Raw genomic sequence first — 21,287 nt, forward strand, 5'->3', positions numbered from 1 at the left:
AATATTACATTGGAAAAATAATTAGAATATTAGCTTTTAAAAAAAAATACAAAAAAAATTTTTGTGGTCAGTTCGAACTTAAGTTCAAATTGAAAAAAACGAGAAATATAAACCCAAAAAAATAGAAAACTGAATTACCATAAAATCAAATTTTTATTTGGAATATAAATTTCAAAACCAAAGTGATATCAATCATTTTTCGGATTAAGCATGTAAAAAACGAACTCAGATAAAAAAAAAAAGCAAATTTTAATTAGAATAATAATTTTATTTATATTATATATTTTATAAAATGATATTTAGTGAGTGAAGTATATTTTTGTTAATTTTTAGTTGATTATTATTCATTTAATTCCTTTATTATTCATTTAATTCCTTTATACTTTATATTTAAAGGTTTTAAAAAGAAGTTAACTAAAAAAATAATATAATATAATTTTAAATTTTATTCAAACTGAATAAATCAAATTATTTTTTAATCAAATCGAAATAAAAGGTTTGAATCTCGAATTATATATTTTTAAAATTGAAAACAGAAATTGAATAAAACTGAACCGAACTAACCGGTGAACACCCATGATAAAAGTTTATTATGCAAAAAACAAATCTCTTGTTTTAAATCTAAATCATCTTTTAATCACTCAGTTCAATCTCGGCATGGTCATGGTTCTAAAACCAACAGTTTCAAGTTCTGAATTTATCCCAGGAAAACATATTTGATAATATGAGTCAGATTTGTCATCTCCCACCCAATTTACATTTTTACATATAATTTGTATGGATTTGCGCTCTTTCATTGGATAGTCCAACCTAGTATATAGTCTAAATTCATCGACACAGAATGATATGAACGTCTAAGGAAAGAAGTTGAAATTATATTGCACACAGACCTAGTTGGTTATCAAGGAAAAAAAACACTATATAAATTCGACTTCAAAGGATATACTTAGAAGTCAATAGCCACTCTATATTGCTCAATCCAACTCGAGGTTAAGCATGTATAGAGATAGCAAATTAAGGCAGATTTGGGGTCATTGTCTCAATTTAAGATTTGGAGAGATGGTCTCAACAGAATAAAGTTACCTTGGTATTTTAAAAATACGATTACAATCTGTTAACTAGCTAATAATTTTTACCAGAATCTGAATCCGAATCTGACTCAGTGTCGACACGAGATCCCATAGGATTTAGCCTGTTCGTGTTGGCTTCCAAAGGAGGAAGTCCATCATCCCCACTAGAACTTTCATCGTCGTTTTGGGAAGTACTTGACGGCAATTGCAGCTTGGAGTCTTCTTGGGGAATGAATCTGAAAATATGTGGCCTGCATTGGGAGGAACTACCGAGCACTAGTAAGAAAATAGTTTTATTCTCTTTCTCACAAACTCGGCCAGCAGGGGATATATGAACAAACACACACTATCTGATCAAGTTAATACTTAATAATAAGATCTTCTTGGATGTTGAAATGAGTTAATAGATACAAACATCTCAATTATGCAAAAAGTATACACTTTTCTCTAGAAAATCATTGTAACAAGATCAAAAGCTGCCAACGAAATATTTGAAGCTCTGAATGACAAGTGAAAAAAATCTTTCTTCAAAGACAGAACAGAGGGTTGATCGGTTCAAATGAAAGCCCACATATCAGAATTCATGCATTTGATTACCTCAATATGATGGTAAAAAGATTAAGAACATGGACTCTTTTTTTTGTACTGTGAGATTTTTCAACTTAACACAAGATAGAGAACCATGAAACAAATTTATTTCTCTCACTAATCGTTTTCTAAGTTCAAATCACAGTCTATCATTGTTGAACCATACATTTTGTATCACAAAGTAAAGAAATAAAGAAGTAATAATAAATAACTAAACAATTCTATTTCCCTTAAAAAGGTACCGCGTCTGAGTTTTGTTAATGAAAAATACAGGTGGGTGGGAAAGCCTTTATGCTCGACTCTTTAGGTCCATTGTAACTCTAGGAACCATGGGATCTACAGAGGAAAAAAGATCAAGCAAAAGTGAGAACACACCATTCTGGTGATTTTTGAAGCAGACGAACTTGGTCGTGATAAAGAACTTGGGTAACGATGCCTCCCACTTTTCTACCAGATTCAGCAGCCTCTTCTCTCCCACTTTCATCAATCACAATAAAACTCCCTTGACATAAGAAAACCAAGAAGCAATCCTCTATCATGTAAGTCATTCATGTTTGACGATAAGATAATGAACTTTTTTTAAAAAGGATCACAGTTTGAGAAACATAACCGAAACAGAAACATAGCCGAAACCAACGAGGAACCTAATTTCAAGGCCCTTAAGTTAATAAGCTCTGCTGAAAATTTCAGAATTTTATCTTATTTTCGCGCATCATACCTCGTTTAAACCACATGCTTTTCTGGAACTTTGCTGGGAAGATTGCCAGTAATTTATGCCCTTTTGCGTCCATCACCTTCCAAATTCACATATAGTTACTTCAGCAATAACAAAACCTGCAACTTAAAAATAATGGGTAGACAAGAAAGCAACTACCTCGATAAGATTGGATCCCCTGAGGTCCACAACTTGCATTATACTTTGACCTTGCTGCAGAGTCGCCATCTCTTCCGTGACTGCTCTCTTAAGATTCTTCCTTCCTCTCATTTCTTTTTGTAACTTTAACTCGACTCTCCCTTCTTCTGCAAATAGCAACTGCCCAAAACAAAACCAAGGTAAAAAACAAGCACCAAATACCCGAAACAAAAGTACCAAGCACAGTATAAAGACCCCATCTAGCAGTTGCTAATCAAGTAATGCCATCACACGGAAGCCTAGGTTACCAATACTTTTTGAAAAAAGAAAACTTCAAATAATTCAGATACAATTGTAACGAGGTTTCAGGCTAACATAACGTTGTTTTTGTCCTGCCTCGAGTATCCTAATTATACAGCTATAAAATGATAATCAAGAGAATGAAATTTAAAAGTGAAACCAGTAAAAACAAAAGGAATTACAAAATGTTACGCAACAAGTCCAAGGGAGAGAACACCTAAAAAGATTAGGCAATTTCTCGAACACCTCGGCTGCAATATAAAAGTGGTCACGGTGATTACAAAAATATTCAACTCGAACCCTTCAAACGGAAGCAATACATCACCGAGCATTCAAGTAAACTCGAATTAAACCTCAAAAGGGACAATTTTGAAAACAGAATAGGAAACATAGACCCCAAATTTCAAGTCTTAGCCTAGTTCTCACGGCATATACAAGATGATAATTTTTATTTTTATTTTTATTTTAAAATTGACGATAAATGTTCACATAAACAAGAAAATGAAACTTACTGATTCCCAGAAAATTCGAGTCAGTCACGATCACTGTGGCACCACAATTTGAAGAGATCAAAAGTATATATAATGTTGGGACGGATGAAGGAAATTGGCTTGGTAATTTAATTCGGATCTTGGGCTTTAAAAGGACTGAAATTCAAAGGCATAATAATGTAAAAGCCGTCGTACGTCACTACATTTCATGTATTCGATCGATGATGTATTCCTTCGAAATATTATAATTTTGACGAAAATTTGTGTTAGACGATTTCACGGATCATATTTTGTGAGATATATGTCTTATTTGGGTTATCCATGAAAAAATGTACTTTTTATTGTGAATAACGGTCATCCATGAAAAAATATTATTTTTTATGCTAAGAGTATTACTTTTTACTGTAAATATCGGTAAGATTGACTCATCTCACAGATAAAGATTCGTGAGACCGTCTCACAAAAAACCTAATTTATAATTTTTATTCGGAGCTCGCATAAAAAAATATGCATAAAATATAGAGTAGTTTTGGTATCAAAACACGTGAGATGAACTAAAATCATAAAGTATTAGTTCCATAAATCAAGGCCTAAATTATTTTAATCCAAATTCATCAAAATTTTTTAGATTTCGATTATAATTTTATTGTCAACAAATAAATAATAAATATAATTTCAAATCCATAATTTACTTATTTATGCTAGATTTAAAATGAAATAATTAATCGGTGAATTGAAAATTAATCATAATTAACATGAAACTCTATATAAACATACAAATGATAGTTTTAAAGTTTATAATCTTACTTTTTTAAAATAATAAAAATATATTTAAAATTCATCAATTCAAATACAACATAATAACCCAAAATATAACAATTTTTTAATTATTTTTGCAATCTCAACTTTCCTCACTAAAAACGTCCAAGAAATATTTAGAATCTATATCTTATTATCTAAAATTCCCAAAAATAATAAAATGTAATTAAATAGTATTTTCACGAAATTTAGTTAAAAGATCTTAAAAATTCGAAATTCTATGAAAGAAAAAAATATAAATATGGTCCTTTATTAAAATGTTTTTTAAAGAAGTTAATTTAGTTTAACCCATTTTTTATAATAATACAAGTAATAGTGTGAGTGCCCGTATTTCGTATTCATAATTTTACGGAATTATTAAAAATTTTCTCTTTAAATAAATAAACTTGCAACGTATAAAAACTTTCGTAAAATAACTCAACGGTTTAACATAAACATAGCAGCGGAAACTGAATAATGTTTTAAACAATAACTTAAAATATATAAAAGTTATAAGAAGAGTTTGAACATAAAACTGAATAATTAAACGTGAGGTTCTCGGGTTCGTACTTCCGCTGATCCGAGCTAACTCATTGGTCCCCGCCCTCAGCCTCTGCATCGTCAGTACCTACAACGATCAAGTCTAGTGAGTCTAAAGACTCAGCATACATATATCGTGAATAACAAGTAAAATATATCATAAAATTTAATGCCATGTAAAGATATCATATCGTAAACCGTAACGTGAAAATCGTGCCATGAATAATTATAAATACGTGCATAACTGATAATCGTACGTAAAATGTTTGCACGATAGAGCTCTGTCATAAAATAGCATATCATAATTTTCTGTTGAGATAATGTTCTATGCAAGTGGCCCATAACATGAACTGAATCGTCTGATCAGACTAAACCATAGTATATTGGGCGGTAGAGATCATCACATCCCTTGGACTAGATATCCGTACCCGTACATAAACATAAACCGGTCGTAGGTCACCGGGTGAAGTAATAATCCCATAAGCTGCAATCCCATGAGTGTGAAGTGACCACAAGACATATCGCATAAATCTCAAAAATAAACTTTTATATTTATGCACGTAATATAATTAAATTCCTGAGTTATTTTACCAATTGAGTTGGATCGTTTCCAGGCTCGCTGCGACCTAATTCTAACATGAGAAAGATGAAAATAATCTTAACTTGACCAACATGTCATAACCGAACCAAAAACGAGACAATTACGCCCAACAAACTTAGTATCTAACCATGACTCCGTACCAACCCGAACCAACATCGAACCATCGTTTAATCATGATTAAAATACACCTAAAATACTGGAAAATAAATACCAAGGGCTGTAATACACGAAAATTGTGCATGGAGGCCAAAATCATGAAACACTCTTTCGAGAGTCACTTTGGCACATTGCACCGTAAATTTTCATACAACCTCTAAACTGAACCAATTCACAAACAGCCAAAAACATGACCTTCCTAACTCATTGAGGTACTGTCCAGTCCAAGGCCATAGGCTAAAAGCCAACCAAAAACTCAAACAAGCCTCCTGAACCGAAATTCAAGTTGCTGTAAAAAAAAATGCTGCAGCAGCACTTGTGTTTGCATTGCTTCGTTTACGAGGCTATCAGCCATTGGGGCTTGAACTACCGACCAGAGCCTCTTACCAACATCCTAAGGATTGGCTTGAACCGTGGCTAAGGGCACTAGGCCAACCACAATCCACCCAAACACCTAGGACAACACAAAGCTCAAATCGAGAACACAAAGAAAAATTCTGTACCATGCGATTGTTTGGATCGCTTGCTGTCATGTGTCGTTCCAGTGGTCATATGATCGAACATGGCTCGACCTAGACATGATGAAGTGTTGTATGAACCAAGGTTAAAGGCTAAAAGCCAACCAAGATCCATCCAAAACTTCAAGAGCCGAAACTCACTCACAAAAATCAGAAATAGAAACCGAGGGACACTTGTGTTGTTTTGCTTTAAAAACCGATGGGGCCATGAACCAAGCCATGAAAGGTCATCTTGGTCATGTCCTAGACATGCTAAGGAAGGGTCCTAACAGTGGTTACAGGCCCAAAAGCCAACCAAGATTCGAACCTCCTTGAACAACCAAAAACCAGAATTTCGAGACTCAACTTGCAACTATGGAGGAGTTGCTGTCAAATCTTGAATCCAACGAGTTGGGGGCTTAAACTAATGGACCAACATGATCCTAACTCACCCTAGTACATGCCTAGATGCAGCCTTGGGTGCCTGGAATCGAACCAACCTCCTGGAACCACAAAAACATCAAAACCATGAGGCACAAGTGAGAGCCAAAATCTGTGCATAATTTTTTTGTTCATGTTGCTGTCATATTTCGGTTTTATCATGAATCAAGGACATGTAATGGTTTTAAAAAAATGATATATGACTTGATTGAAGAACAAAGAAACCATATATACATGCCTTAAGTTGTTTTTTACAATAAACAACACGATACGTCGGACCGTGAGACACAACAACGGAAATGAAGAAACCTTGTTATTGTTGTTGTCTTGGCCAAGAATGGGAGATGCTAAATCTCTATCATTTCGTGCTAGGTGGAGTGAAGAAGGTGGTGAAGGCTTGTGGTCAAATAAGGTGGTGCATGGAAGAGTAAACGATGTCAAGTTGGGGGGAAACATGCATGATGAATGGGTGTCCTTTGTTTTGTTGTTGGGGGAGTTAAATGATGTCAAGTTGGGATTGTGTGGAGTGGAACTGACCGAGAGTTGTCTTTCCAATTGGTGTAGGATTTGTTTAAGTTTTGCTAAGTAGAATCCTAGATTAGATAGCTTGATTAAAAGGTTAATTAAGCATAATCTTGATGAATGAAGAACCCTACAATTAAATTGGTGATTAATTAATTAAAGTATACTTAAATCCACTTGATTTCATTAAAATAAATTATTTCTTAGCTCGGAATAAATTTAGGAATATTTTTGGATCATAAAATTCATCTCCGATTTCCTATCCCCGGTCCGGTCTCGCGTATATATCTAGAAAGCTAAAATTTGAAATACGCGATTTAAAAATCCTTAAAATTTACGTAAATGATTTAAATGCAATTAAATCAACAATTTCTTAAAATAATAACCATTTAAAATTAAATAATAAAAATTATGTACATATCTACGCATATTGGTTTTTCGGATACTACAAATGGCCAAGGATCCCTTTGTGGTGAGGGGGCTTGAGTTGGATCTTGAGTTTAGTGTAATAGTTAGATATTCTATCGCCTGTTTTATCAAAAAAATATAACACAAGTATGGAAGATCAGTAATTGCGAACCAACAAATAGAAGAGAGCAACAGATCTCTCCCGGCTTGTTTCTGCATTAATACCAGAAAAACAGAACAAGAAAAACAGCTTCATATGCGCTTAAAAGCGAAGAAACAAAACATTATTATTATTCCATCCAATGCATCCCCAAAGTCTGGAGTCAACAACATAATCAAGAAACTAGAGATAAAAGCTAGATAATTCACATCTTTCTTCACTTCTCTTCGGGGTTAGGCTTCTCGAAAAATGTCTTCCTCAACCAATCGAAAGGCTGTCCAATTAGAAAAATGAAGGAAAAATCTAAATCAGGATTATTTAAGAACACGAAAATATAACACACTTGATTACCACTTCAAGAATTTTCAATATACAGAGTGCACGGAACCGTTCAAGATCATTGTATCTAAGGTGCTCGAACAAGCATAATGGTTATCTCAATCCCCCTCTTTGGGTGACAGACAGGAAAGGAAATGTATGTAAGTGAAATAAAGTAAAAACGTGATAACAGACCTGCATATCATACATAACAGCAAAACGTAATTTACCATGAAATTTCAAGATGCTCATAAGAAACACGTTTACAAGAATTTCAACTATAGAAGATAAAATAACCATTCTCTACAACCTAACACATGCAGGATAAATCCATTTCTAATCAATACACGATTTCACTAAGCCCACAGGCCACCTAAAGTAGAACTGGGGAAACTCCATATATTGTCATTAAAATAGCAAAATAATCATCTTTCAACTCCTGCTTTCATACTAAATTGATTTCAGATACACTAATCCCTCCTCTCCATTGTGTTCTTTACTATATTGATATGCCTACTCTGAATTTCTCATGCTTATTATGTACCTCTCCTCTTACTAATCATAGATTGCTAGTGAAACTAATTCACTGATATGGATGTGCCACCATTGAAAAGCCAACGATGAAGCTTCGAGTACTGTCAATCATCCTCATTCAAGTAGAATATAGAGCTTGATATATTTCAAAAATAACAATATTTGCTCCATTGTAGCCTATGACATAAAACAGGGAGTGATTAAATGAAAATGAATATAGTTTCATTCAACCAGTCAGCTACTAGCTGTTTACACTAAACACGTAAAACTTCATTAATACAATTAAGCATGCTCACAATCGGTCCCTGGTGTTACTATCAAATCCTTATTTCAAATGGGATTGATTTAGTGGCTGTTCTCCTGAGGCATAAATTCAGAGCACGGGTCTATATACATTGCAGGATGATTTTCATATCAAGATTTGATCTTCTCGTGCTAAAGCCAATTCAAAGTTTCCAACTATCAAATCCCACATGAAAACATAAATAAGCCACGCAAATAACAAAAATCAGGAAATTGATAACAAAAATCAAATAAACAATTTCTCGTCAAAACAGAAGATGACAATACTTCCATCCACAAAATTGGCGAATCGTCTAATCTTATTATAAAAAAATAAAGTGGGAATTTCATATCGATAATGAAATGGAGAATTCAGGAGAATATTGAAAACCTGGACCAAATAGAGGGCGGTCGTGCCGGCGGCGACGCCCCAGAAGGCTGCTGCCTGGACGTCAACATATTGGGGTCGTATTCCGGGGCTGAGGAACTTGAAGAGTCGGGATCCCGACGCAGCTGGGCTGGCCATGGTCAACGGAAAAAAAACCCTAGAATTGGCAGATTCAGCTCTGTGTATCTTCTCCGCGTATGCAAACAGCACAAATGGAGATGACACTTTGGGGCTTTTAAATTAAATTAATAAGGGGGCTTTTTTTTATATATATATTTTGACAAGTATAATTTTTTTAAATATTATTTAAATAAAAAAACCTAATGATATAATATAATATTGATAAAAGGAATATAAGAATAAATCATGTGAAATAAATCTATAGTAGTCATATTAAAAAATTTAAAAATCAACAAAACTAAAAAATGGAAGACAACAATAACAAATGATAATATTTTCAGAATTAATGATGAACAAAATTTCGATTAAATCAGAATGATCGATACTCACAATTTAATTTATCGTTTGGTTCGTCGTATGCGACAAATAATATGTAGATAAGTAATATTTTTTAATATTAATAATAAAATATATAACAATGATAGTTAATATAATATTTGATTTGATTGAATAATTCGATTAAATTTGAAATAATGTGATATTACCGTTTTGTTTTTTTGAAAATATTAATAAAAAATTTATAATATCATTTATTAAGGATAATATTGTAATTTCACTTTAATGATTTAATTGATGTGAGATAAACGATTGATGATTTGATTTATGTAAGATAAATTATTGATAGATGTATAAATAATATGATGTAATAAAAACATGAGATTGTATTAGATAAAAAATATGGATAAATAATATAGCTAACCAAAATGTATCAAAATTAGGTTTGATTAATTAGGAATCTTATTTTTCTTTTCTAAACCATCTTTGTATTTGAATGGATCTCCGATCATGCAAAATCCATTATTTTATTTGATGTTCCAAACCACGTTATATTTTGTTTAAATGAGTTTCGTTTTTACAAAAATGTGGCTCGCCTTGACGTGGTCAAAAACATTTTTAACACACACACACATATATATATTATAAGGGTAATGTAATTTTGGATTTGTTTACATCTTATCAAACTAATTATATGATTTTACTATATTATTTTAAAAAATTAATAATATTTATTTTAAAATAAAAAATACTTTTGGTTTTTATCATCTTATGGGTCAATGGCCCATCCATGTATTATGGGCTAAGGGCCCATCAGGATCTTATTCGGGTAACTAATCCACGGTGAACAAAACTCATGTGGCATGGACATTGGAGCGAGCGAAGCAGCTGAATGATCGATCCATCGAAGTAAATTATCACGCTCTTTCTGATCGCGTTCAGCCCCTCTGCCAAATCCCGTTCACAGTGTCGTAGATCGAGTTTCTGCATCGGTTTCCTGGACCAGGAGCCGGGACTTGAGGGATGTTCAAATTTCTGAAAGGGGTGGTCGGCGGATCCGGCACCGGCCTGAAAGATCTGCCGTACAATATCGGAGAGCCTTACTCCTCTTCCTGGGGATCTTGGGTGCACTGCCGTGGAACCTCCAAGGTTGGTATCTTTTCCATCTGGAGCTTTACTGGTCGATTCTTTTGAAGTGTCGAATTACGTTTCTTTGGTTCCAGCTTCGTGACATGTACGTTTCTGGTAGTAATTGTATCATGAGGGCGGAATTGGGATTCAGTTGGGAAGCTATTTAGAAAGTTGGAGCTTGAATTTTGGGACAAACATGGGGCTAAATTTGAAATTTCAGCATCTGTGGACTACAACCAGGCTCATGATTTTTTCTCGCTTTTTTAATATGTTACTTGATACTTGGAGTAGGATTTGAAGGTTGAAAATAATGATGCGTCATTTGGTGGTTTAATCTGGTTTGGTGGTTACTCATTGCAATTGAAGGCTGCTTACTTTATGCAATAGTTCTTGACGAATAAGTTTAGAAGATGAAGTTGGAGAAGAGAGAGGGGTCGAGTAATGGATGGGATCAGTTAGTTGCTAATATAAGCTGTATCATTATGTCAATCATAAGTACATAATCCTTTTTGCTTTACAAGAAGCTTGGGACTATACATTCTCGTCACATTGATGATACTAGTGGTTTGACATGGGTGACATGTGTACATGACATGGCATGACTGGTGGAGTGGTCGTGACAGTTACACTATCCAGCAATCATAGAAACACAATTTATGATGTGTTTTGTTGTTTGAGAGTGGATCTTACGCCATTGTTTTTTTATTGATGGAAGATTATTTTTCCATACATATATTTGCCATGTCGAGGTAGCGCCTTGACGCTTTCAAAGGTTCCTTGCTTGTGACGGTATTTAAGTTTTTATTTATTGTGTAGTGAGGAGTCAACTTTCTTCAGTTACGTATCTCATTGAAATTGCTTGGTACTTTGCAATCGTGTTTCAATTGTAATCCTGATCTTGATAAAATAAAGGTCTCTAATTTTTGATTTTTCATTTGATTGCTCTTACCAAACAGGATGATGGGACTCCTGTTTCAATATTTTGTCTTTCCGGAAGCAATGTGAATGATGGGCATTTAACTGCTGGTCGTAACGGTGTCAAACGCCTTCGAACTGTAAGCTTCACTTTTGCCAATCAATTTGTGAAACTATTTGTGGAAATAATTGAGCTGCTTCTTCTTTACGAGTCTGTCTTCCCTGGTTTCCAGTTGAGTCCTGAAATTTATTTGATGTGAAAAGCTATCTCGCAGTTCGATTTATTCCATGCTAGAGTGGGGTTATTAACCCAATTGTTAATCCAGGGGTCTATGTTGAGCCAATTTTTTTGGTCTATGTTAAGCCAATTTTTTTTACACGTGGGACCACCTGTAAAAGCTAATTTGGTTCCATGTGAGCCATTGGATTAACAGTGGGGGTAATATCTCCACTGTAGCATCGAAGCAACCCTTACAGTTCTATGTGATGAACCCGAAATGGTGAAACATCTTTTGCTTAAAGAGAACGTGTTGCTAATGCATCATAATTCTGATGAAATTAGCATGAAAATTCATGTGGCCAGATTAACTATTATTGTCAAGACATAAAACTCTGTATAGAAGATGATACGACTTCCGATTTATCTTCCATTTCTTCATGTTTTTCATAGTTCTTGAAGGATGGTGAACAAACTTGTGCACTTGATTTCCATATGGTTTCCTCAACTCAGAACTGTGTTTATTTCGCCAGGTCAGGCATCCAAACATTTTGTCATTTCTGCACAGTACTGAAGCAGAAATTTCTGATGGTTCTAGCACAAAGGTCACTATCTATATTGTGACGGAGCCTGTTATGCCCCTGTCGGAAAAGATCAAGGAATTGGGGTTAGAAGGCAGCCAAAGGTGTGATATTTTTTATAGTCTTTTTCTCTATTGTCATTCAATCATTGAATAACATTGTTTAACATTTGGCTTGTGTTTGCTTTAATGAGTATATTTTCAATAATTTGATGCCTTGGTTCCTTAGATATTATTTAATCCTACCAACAGATCGTTAGTTTGTACGACTTTGTATTTTTGTTTTTAGAGTCATATATAGTAGTTTAAATGACGCCATTTCGATATGTCATCTTTTGTAAAATTTTGTTGTGAGCACGCATCACGCAAGCCCAAGCCCATCAAGCAACACGGATGTGACCAAGTGTCAATGACGCACGCATGGGAAATTCAAAACAGCACCTGCCGAGGAGTTTTAAAGTTTAAGCGCTCTTAATTGTTATCCTTAGGTTTTGGCTGTTATTTGATTTGTGTTATCTCTAGGATTGGTTGTTATCAAGATAGGGCTTTGGTTGTATTTAACGACATTCTATTGGATGAATAAAGTTAAGTTGAATTTATTCTAAAAATCGTGTGCATGGATCGTGAGGTTCTTTATAACGAGCCTTTATGTTCATTCAATTACCAGCAATAGCTAAAAGTGGGAGAAAAATTCCAAAGAACAAAGGCAAACATAAGCTCTCCGATCTGGACGAATTCATAGTCAATAGACCTGTGACTCTATCCCAAACTAGAACTCATGGCAGATTTCTCTGGCTTCCTCAGATTTATCTTCCTGTCTGCTGTGTTTCAATATTTCTAATGTTTTCTTGCTTCTTGTGTCAGCAATGAATACTTTGCTTGGGGACTTCATCGGATAGCTAAAGCTGTGAGCTTTTTAAATAATGATTGTAAATTGGTATGTAACTTATATCTAGTTTCAGCTTTTTCCTCTGTAATAATATGAGCTTTTTAATTAATGATTGTAAATTGGTTCGCATCTATATCTAGTTTCAGCAGTTTTCTCTGTAATAACATTTCCATTTGGGCTGCATGTGATCATTTTCTGGTTGCATGGCTTGAGTTCTGCAATCTAGCTATAATTGCTGTGATTATGTCTTTTATTTGATGATATTTATTTGTATATAAAAAAGTCTTCAATAACTTGGCAGCCTGTTTCTGGAAGGTGAATATGGAAAAGGACTTGATATGAGCTTTGAAACGAGTAATGTATTAAATTTGCAGTCATAAAATGTTCACGCTTCTATGCGATTGTGTTGTGAGTTGATGAAATGTCTTATGAAATGCTTGATATGTTCATGTGATATTGTGATTCTATATGCATATAAATTAAGTGAATCTCCGCTATCATTGTGTATGAGTATCTGTATAATACAAAATTTCGTTTGGTCAATGCGGTCCCTCTGTTTTACCGAATTCCTGCTTTTAGCTATATATACAAAGGATTATGTCTTTGGTGTTATCCTATTGCAGGTTCATGGTAATGTTTGCATGGCTAGTGTTGTCGTCACTCAAACTTTGGACTGGAAGCTCCACGCATTTGATGTTCTATCTGAATTTGATGGGAATAATGAAGCTGCTACTGGACCAATGCTGGTAAGTTATCAGTTTGGGGCCATCTTTTTCACAGTTCTTCACATTGTACTTTTGGAGAAACCGGGTTTTATCTTCCCAGTACGAGGGAAAACAAAGTTCTTGTTGTGTGTCTTAAACTTAAAATAATGCGACCTCATTTACACCCTTATCTGACTATATGAAGATTATTTCCAATATATTTCTTAATTTGGTGTGTTGGGATGAAGCTAAAATAGTAAAATATCAGATTGTAACACGAGTGATAAAAATCCTGTAATAGAATTTTATCTTAAGTTAAAATGCTTGAAAACATATAATTTTTGAAAAAGTTTATGCTTTTAAAATTTTTATTCTCTCTCTGAGGGAATATCTATTTCGAACTGAACCAGGTAACATTTTATAAGATCTTGTATATGGCATACTTTTGTTCTAATTCAACTTCTTTTTTATTGTCACTTAAAACGTTGATTGTTTTCAGCTTAAATACATTGGGATGGATCTGCTTTCATTTCATCAACTTTGACATTTTTTGACACAGCAATATGAATGGCTTATTGGTTCACAATACAAGTCTATGGAGTTGGCGAAATCTGACTGGGCAGCTATAAGAAAGTCTCCACCATGGGCTATTGATTCTTGGGGCTTAGGTAAGTGTGCATTTGATTATTCAACACCTGATAAGATGTTTAGTTAATTATTTACCTAGCAAACTTTGAGATTGATCTAATTTATATTTCGGTCGATGGAAAGCTGAAGCATTTTTCTTCTTGAGAATTTAGGTCTGTGACTCATTTTGTGTATGGCAAAAGCAGCCTGTGTTAATTTAATATAATTTGAGGTTAGATGGACTTTTAATATTCTTTTCTTCTTTCTCTGCTGGATAAATAGAATAAAGACTGCTATCCTCTTACTTCGCTGTGAGATCCTTTTTGTGATGAAATTCTTTAAATTAATACAACACAGATAATATTTGAAAAACAATGTTTTGAGTAGAAGACCACCTATATTTTTGCATCCATTAATGGCCTAGGAAAACAAAATAGTATCTTAGGTTGATGAAAACCATGTGTACCTTGTAGAATGTTTTTCTGGTTGATAAGCGTCTCCATTAGAAATGCCTTGTTGCATCTTTTTTTAACGTAACTTTTTAATGGAAGGATGATTACTTTTGGAATGGATGTCGGAATATTATTTTTCTTTTGGGTTATTTTTCCTTTTAATTTTTAATTTCTTTCAAAATTTGAAATAAATAACATGACATCCTTTATCCCAAGATTTTCCTTTTTATTTTTATTTTTGATGCTGCAATGATAGGCTGTCTGATTTATGAACTATTCTCGGGCACTAAGTTGAGTAAAACAGAGGAGTTGCGGAATACTGCTAGCATACCTAAGGTGCAACATACTCTTTTATGCTTTTTTAACTTATCAGGAGTTGCTGTTCAGAATTTTATTTTTGTTCTAGGATTGTGTAATTATTATGCAGTCCTAATTCTTTTGGTTCAGTGATTTCTTCTACTTTCATTAGATATGATAATTGGTTAACTTTTGAAATTCTATATTGGACTTTCCCAGTCTCTACTTTCAGATTATCAGCGTCTTTTGAGTTCTATGCCCTCTCGGAGGTTGAATTCGTCAAAGCTTCTGGAAAATGGTGGTATGTTTTTCTTCTGATATTTCAATAAATTTGGTTGCATTATTTTACAATTTTTCTATGTAGAATGGACGGTAACTAACATAACTTGACATTTCCTGATAGAATTCTTTGTAACTTCATATTACCTTATAATATTGTTACACCTTTACATTGCCTGTTAGAATTTTATTTCTTAAATATTTCCTCTGAACAACTGCTGCTTCGATATTTAGTGCATGAGCATTGTTATGTAGTTTATAATTAAATAATCATGGTATGGGTTACCATGGTTATACATATTAGTCATCTAATATGATTTGTTACAGTTTGAATGTATTCGATCACTCTATGACAAGATATCACTATTTTTCTGTGACTATTTCCTCTTTCCTCAAGAAGGGTTTCATTTATCTTTGCACTTCAACATATGTGAAGTTTTTTTTGCAAATTAAAGACGGTGTATGTTTAGTTTTAACTATTCGTTCTCCAGTTAGCACAAACATCACTTGCATTTACATTTGCTCTTTAAGATTGAAGACAATATGCCGATGCCAATTCCACTCTTATTTGCTTTTGTGTGCAAAATTGATGTGTGCTTGTCAAAGTTTTGCAAAACTAGGCTAAAATTTCATCTGGAGAAATCTATATCAAGCATTCTTCTGTCGTTTGTTTCTTTAAACTTGTGGAACAAGTCGATCAATGATGTTTGGGTTTTGTTGATCTATAATTCACTCCCATGCTCCGTGTTATTGAATTTCTAAGACCACCGACACAAGAACAATCGTTAAGGTTTGCTTTGCATTTGCTAGAAAAACAAAAGAAAATTCTTTGATGGAATTGTAACGGCGTTGTTTTTTCCGTAAAGATTTGTGGTTCAATTTTTATTGAAATGAAGATAATATATTTTGACTGCTGGTTCAAGATTATGAGTAACCTTGTTTTGAGACAACTTATTTAATGTATTTAAATTTTCTTGTTATGTATTGGCAGAATATTTTGAAAACAAGTTGGTAGAGACCATACAGTTTATGGAAATTCTTAACTTGAAGGACAGTGTAGAAAAGGATAACTTTTTCCGTAAGCTTCCAAATCTCGCCGAGCAGCTGCCTCGCCAAATAGTGCTGAAAAAGGTCGGTGTTTATGAAGTTCCATGTTCTGTTGTTTAATCTGTTCACGAAGTTCCATGTTCTGTTGTTTAATTTTTACAACTGAATTTACTAAAGCTTTACCTTTTTAGTTGCTTCCATTACTAGCGTCCTCCATGGAATTTGGTTCAGCTGCTGCACCTGCATTGACTGCATTGTTGAAACTGGGTTCTTGGCTTTCAACAGAAGAATATAGTCATAAGGCAACTATCTTTTGTATCTTTATTGCAATCTTTCATATTGCTTATTCTTGTGGTTAAACTTGGTTTATTGTTTGCAGATATTGCCTACAGTTGTCAAACTTTTTGCATCTAATGATCGGGCTATGCGAGTTGCTCTTCTTCAGCATATCGATCAGTATGGCGAGGCCTTATCTGCTCAAATTGTTGACGAACAAGTATGAACAACTCTCATAATCATGATAAATACTCATTGTTAAATCTCCCCTCTGTTTGATGCACAAATAAATCGGCATGGAGTGATAAAGAAAAAAATATGTTTTATTGCAGGTTTACCCTCACGTGGCTAATGGATTTTCTGACACATCCGCTTTTCTAAGAGAGTTGACCCTGAAATCTATGCTTGTTTTGGCTCCCAAGGTGAGTGCACTTTGTCTTTCATATCATTGACAGTCAAGGGATGCACAAGCTGATGGTCAAGCCAAAACTATCTGAATTATTCTTGAATTTTTCCTCGCTCAAACTTTCCACAGCTCTCTCAGCGCACTATATCAGGATCGTTGCTAAAGTTTCTTTCAAAGCTACAGGTATGCGCTTATGCTTTCTGGATAACAAGTCTCTTAGTCGAATTTGACATAATTTTTCCAAACTTTTACGTCTATGGCCTCCTTTGTTGTTTTTAGTGTTCAACAAATTTGTTATTCTACTTTATTACTGGTGTAGGTTGATGAAGAACCAGCCATCAGAACAAATACAACTATATTACTCGGAAATATTGCGAGTCACCTGAATGAAGGGGTCAGTGTCAAATGGTTCTTATACGTTCTGACCTTCCAGATGTTTCTGCACTTATATCATTTAATACTAAATAAATCTTTGGTTCCAATATTAACAACTTAAGTACTTATTGTATTGCAGACAAGGAAAAGAGTTCTGATAAATGCATTTACTGTTCGAGCCTTGCGTGATACATTTTCTCCTGCTCGAGGAGCAGGTAAAACTTTACTGTTTTTCTTGACCCCTCATAGATGGAAGACTTTAGTGTCCGAGTTGGTTTTTCCACCATATAATCTTTACCCAAAGAGGACGTATAAAGAAAGTTTTTGTACCTCAATTAGTCAAAATGAATTCTCTATCCTTTCCAGGTTCCCCTCGCCCCACCACTCATCTCTCCTGTATTGTTACTTTCTTTTGTGTCAGGTATTATGGCTTTATCGGCCACTAGTTCTTATTATGATGTCAATGAGATTGCAACTCGAATTTTACCAAATGTTGTTGTCCTGACCATAGATCCTGACAGGTATTAATTTACTTTGATTGTCTGGTTAGAGTATTAATTTCTCCCTTCATCTTTATTTTGTTGTTTCTGTGTTCTTAAGAATGTCCCAATGAGCTGATCTTTAATTAATTGACACTAGATGTCGCCTTTATACAAGTCTTTTCATTTCATTTTTTAAAATTTTGCTAGGTTGACCTTGAATATGCTTCATGAGATTGAGCTCCATGTAGAAACTTTTTGGTTTTGGGGAAGCGTTAATACTGAATTAAATAGAAAGGTTGATGTTGCACTGATTACTGTAAATATTTCATTTTACACTTCTCAAGATAATACAGTTGAATTGCGCGACATCAAATTGTAGGAAACCACATCATCTTTCAATCTTTGCAAAAAATTTCAGGAGAACCGATGTTCTTAGTTTCACATCACTGGTTATGCCCGAAAATATGTATGAATATATAAGATCTTTTCTTGTGGTGAACTTCTTACTTTAAAATTATGCCAGCTATATGGGTGTTCTTGTATATATTGCATTTTGTTTAGGCGTACTGACTTTAATGTGCGATGAAAGTGTCTGTCTTTTTTTCTTCTGTTTCCTTCTCTCCATATTCTAACCTCTTCTTATCCCCGTGATTTTCTGTGTTCTACCCTTGACGGCTCATTATCATTAATATATGTTTATATCTTTACTTAACGTGCATTTGATGCCTTTTGTCATGGGCTGCTCATCTTATTAGACTTTTTCATAATTTTTCATCTTTTATTACTCCTCTGTTGGGGGCACAGTGATGTTCGATCAAAGGCATTCCAGGCTGTTGAACAGTTTTTGCAATTAGTGAAACAATACCATCAGAAGGTGTGCACCTGATTGCTTTGGTTTTACTTCCTGCATATTGGTAAAAGGATATGAAATTAATGCTAAAGCTCACGAAAACTCTGAAGAACAGTGTGATTCATAACTTAATCAAGATAGGGAGAAAGATAAAGACTTGACTGCAAAATAGTGTATGCTATTTACGTTTGTTTTCTGCTGTCACAAGCGCAAGATTTAATCAATGGATTAGATACTCAATTACTGACTATCCCTTCCTCTCTCTTTTCTCTTCTGATTTGAGGATTAATGGTATCTTTTGGTTCCTCTAGACAAGCACCAGAGACACCACAGGTTCATCAGATGCAGGAATTTCGTCATTACCTGGAAATGCTGGTTTACTTGGGTATGTTGAGTTGAGTCTATATCCTTTTTTGGAGTGTTATGAGCCACAGAGCCTAATATATTTTTCCTCATCTTTTTTGTTTTATCCACTTGAAATTCATGTTATAATATCTGTGAAAAATGTAGTATTTAGTACGTGGTTGGAAATCCTTAATATTCTTGATGGGGTTTACTTGTAGATAGGATGACCTTTGTGGTAAAAATAATTTGTATTTTGACTTGTGTAAAAAATTGTATTGGAGAGAGAACTTGAGGATGATTGGATTTCAAATGAAGGGTGATATACTCTCGGGCACTTTTTGAGGCGAACAATTTTTGTCGCCTGTTTGTTCTTTTATCTGCCCCTTTTAATGGCTCTATGGCTGCTAAATGTATTCTACGCCGTCTTGTTTTTTGTCATCACTAAATAAAACTGCGAGATCTAATATTTTTGAACTAAATGTCTACTCTTTTCATCATCAAAGATATTTGCCTTCACTGTTAGTATCAGTTTTACGGATTTTGATGCAGATGGGCGATGAGCTCTTTGACTCTTAAAGGCAAACCTTCTGAACAGAATACCCTTGCTTCATCGGACACAAAAAATGCAGCTCTTACTTCATCAATTTCCAATTCCAGCCCTGGTGCACATTCTACCTCTTTTTACTGTTATACCTCTTTTTTTGGGGATAATTGACTTATCCTTCAAGGATACGCCTCTAATTAATTGTTGTTCTTCCCTTGTCTGCACTTACTTGCCTGTTGACCAGTGACACTGCACTGACATTTATATTTTGATGCCACAGTGATGGATACAGCAAATGTAACATCGGTCCGTGTCAATTCCCATTCTGACTTGGCTGAATTCACGGACCATCCTCCACCCGCATCCCCTACATCGACTGATGAGTGGGGTGAACTCGAAAACGGCATTGGTGAAGACAAAGATGGTTGGGATGATATTGAGCCGTTGGAGGAATCGAAACCATCTTCAGCTCTTTCAAGCATCCAGGCTGCTCAAAAACGTCCCGTCTCACAGCCAAAACCTCGAGGTAATACTGATGCCTTGGAAAAATGTACTCGAACCCATATTATCAAATAATGATGCACAGTAGTGCGTGAAAAATCACTCTAGATTTACTTCTAATCCGATGCAATGTCGGTTCAGTTCCAAGCTCAAGACAGAAGAGCACGTTAAAGACAAGCAACGCTGATGATGATGATGACGATGATGATGGTGATGCTTGGGGTTCTGTAGCGCAGCCTGCTCCAAAATCTACATCAAAACCTCTGAACTCGAAATCCAGCAAAGTTGATGATGATGATCCGTGGGGCGCTATTGCTGCCCCAGTTCCTAAAACATCTTCCAAGCCTTTGAATCTGAAATCTAGTGGATCTGTTGATGATGACCTCTGGGCATCCATTGCAGCTCCTCCACCAACCACTGGGCCGAAGTCTTTGTCATCCTGGCGAGGTAGAGGAGCCAAACCAGCTGCTCCTAAATTGGGTGCTCAGAGGATAAACAGAACCTCATCGGGTATGTAATTTTAGGTACAAGAGCACCGATTTTTGGCATATTTCTGTACATTTGTTCCCCATTCATCAGGGGATTTGTAGTTCCTTTTTGGTGGCAACTAAATTTTGTATATATTTAATGTAAGAAGTCCATACTTTCTCTGTAGTAGTAGTAGCATTTCTTCTGTGAACAAAAGGCTTTTTCCCCCTATTTTGTAAAAAAATGTATCCATTCGTTATAAACTATTATTTTTTTTGTTTGAGCTGTAATAATTTCTTTACTGAGCTTTAAATTTGTTTAGCTATGAATACATGAACACCGGTGAAACATATTCTGTATAGTGTAATCATCCATTACAGGAATAATTATTGATTACCACTGACAAAAAAAATTTAGTAGTTTATATACAGAATTAAGTAATACAACGATCTAAACTATCTGAATTACGATTTATTCATTATTAGGATGTAAACGAGCT

At 34.5% G+C, this 21,287-nt stretch overlaps 2 protein-coding genes and 1 long non-coding RNA gene across 6 annotated transcripts; 1 reads left to right on the forward strand and 2 right to left on the reverse strand.

Annotated features, from left to right (window-relative positions):
• Positions 1 to 1,024: 1,024 nt before the first annotated feature.
• Positions 1,025 to 3,488, reverse strand: LOC142538920 (uncharacterized). Of its 4 annotated transcripts, none has more exons than XM_075644230.1 (6): positions 3,324 to 3,471; positions 3,029 to 3,062; positions 2,533 to 2,691; positions 2,377 to 2,452; positions 2,034 to 2,160; positions 1,025 to 1,336 (listed from the first exon to the last, which is right to left on the reverse strand). In XM_075644230.1, the coding sequence occupies exons 3-6, from the start codon at positions 2,641 to 2,643 to the stop codon at positions 1,123 to 1,125; spliced, it is 528 nt and encodes a 175-aa protein (XP_075500345.1). In that variant the 5' UTR covers positions 2,644 to 2,691; positions 3,029 to 3,062; positions 3,324 to 3,471; the 3' UTR covers positions 1,025 to 1,122. The 4 variants fall into 4 exon arrangements, with proteins under 4 accessions (XP_075500345.1, XP_075500338.1, XP_075500330.1 ...); XM_075644223.1 differs by having other exon boundaries at positions 2,994 to 3,062; XM_075644215.1 differs by lacking the exon at positions 3,029 to 3,062 and having other exon boundaries at positions 3,324 to 3,488.
• Positions 3,489 to 7,429: 3,941 nt separating this feature from the next.
• Positions 7,430 to 9,171, reverse strand: LOC142538945 (uncharacterized). The gene is made up of 2 exons (XR_012818768.1): positions 8,951 to 9,171; positions 7,430 to 7,699 (listed from the first exon to the last, which is right to left on the reverse strand). It is a non-coding gene; the product is annotated as an uncharacterized LOC142538945 (long non-coding RNA).
• A 1,076-nt stretch (positions 9,172 to 10,247) lies between these two features.
• LOC142538952 (uncharacterized) lies at positions 10,248 to 21,069 on the forward strand. Its single transcript, XM_075644254.1, has 21 exons — positions 10,248 to 10,552; positions 11,491 to 11,589; positions 12,200 to 12,351; positions 13,111 to 13,183; positions 13,759 to 13,881; positions 14,399 to 14,507; positions 15,175 to 15,254; positions 15,435 to 15,516; positions 16,486 to 16,625; positions 16,733 to 16,843; positions 16,921 to 17,037; positions 17,150 to 17,239; positions 17,353 to 17,406; positions 17,543 to 17,617; positions 17,738 to 17,813; positions 18,020 to 18,119; positions 18,885 to 18,954; positions 19,242 to 19,315; positions 19,825 to 19,937; positions 20,100 to 20,345; positions 20,462 to 21,069. Exons 1-21 carry the CDS (start codon positions 10,427 to 10,429, stop codon positions 20,836 to 20,838), a joined length of 2,487 nt encoding a protein of 828 aa, XP_075500369.1. The 5' UTR covers positions 10,248 to 10,426; the 3' UTR covers positions 20,839 to 21,069.
• The last annotated feature ends 218 nt before the right edge of the window (positions 21,070 to 21,287 follow it).

The sequence above is a fragment of the Primulina tabacum genome, chromosome 1 (genome assembly GCF_025594145.1).
Source record: "Primulina tabacum isolate GXHZ01 chromosome 1, ASM2559414v2, whole genome shotgun sequence".
Taxonomy (NCBI): domain Eukaryota; kingdom Viridiplantae; phylum Streptophyta; class Magnoliopsida; order Lamiales; family Gesneriaceae; genus Primulina; species Primulina tabacum.

Coding starts and splice junctions, on each gene's coding strand:
- LOC142538920 (XM_075644215.1), bottom strand. CDS start 2,643: ATGAGAGGAAGGAAGAATCTTAAGAGAGCAGTCACGGAAGAGATGGCG. Junction 2,453..2,532: donor GGGGATCCAATCTTATCGAG/GTAGTTGCTTTC, acceptor TGAATTTGGAAG/GTGATGGACGCAAAAGGGCA. Junction 2,161..2,376: donor AAGCATGTGGTTTAAACGAG/GTATGATGCGCG, acceptor TCTTATGTCAAG/GGAGTTTTATTGTGATTGAT.
- LOC142538952 (XM_075644254.1), top strand. CDS start 10,427: ATGTTCAAATTTCTGAAAGGGGTGGTCGGCGGATCCGGCACCGGCCTG. Junction 16,844..16,920: donor CAGAAGAATATAGTCATAAG/GCAACTATCTTT, acceptor TATTGTTTGCAG/ATATTGCCTACAGTTGTCAA. Junction 17,038..17,149: donor CTCAAATTGTTGACGAACAA/GTATGAACAACT, acceptor GTTTTATTGCAG/GTTTACCCTCACGTGGCTAA.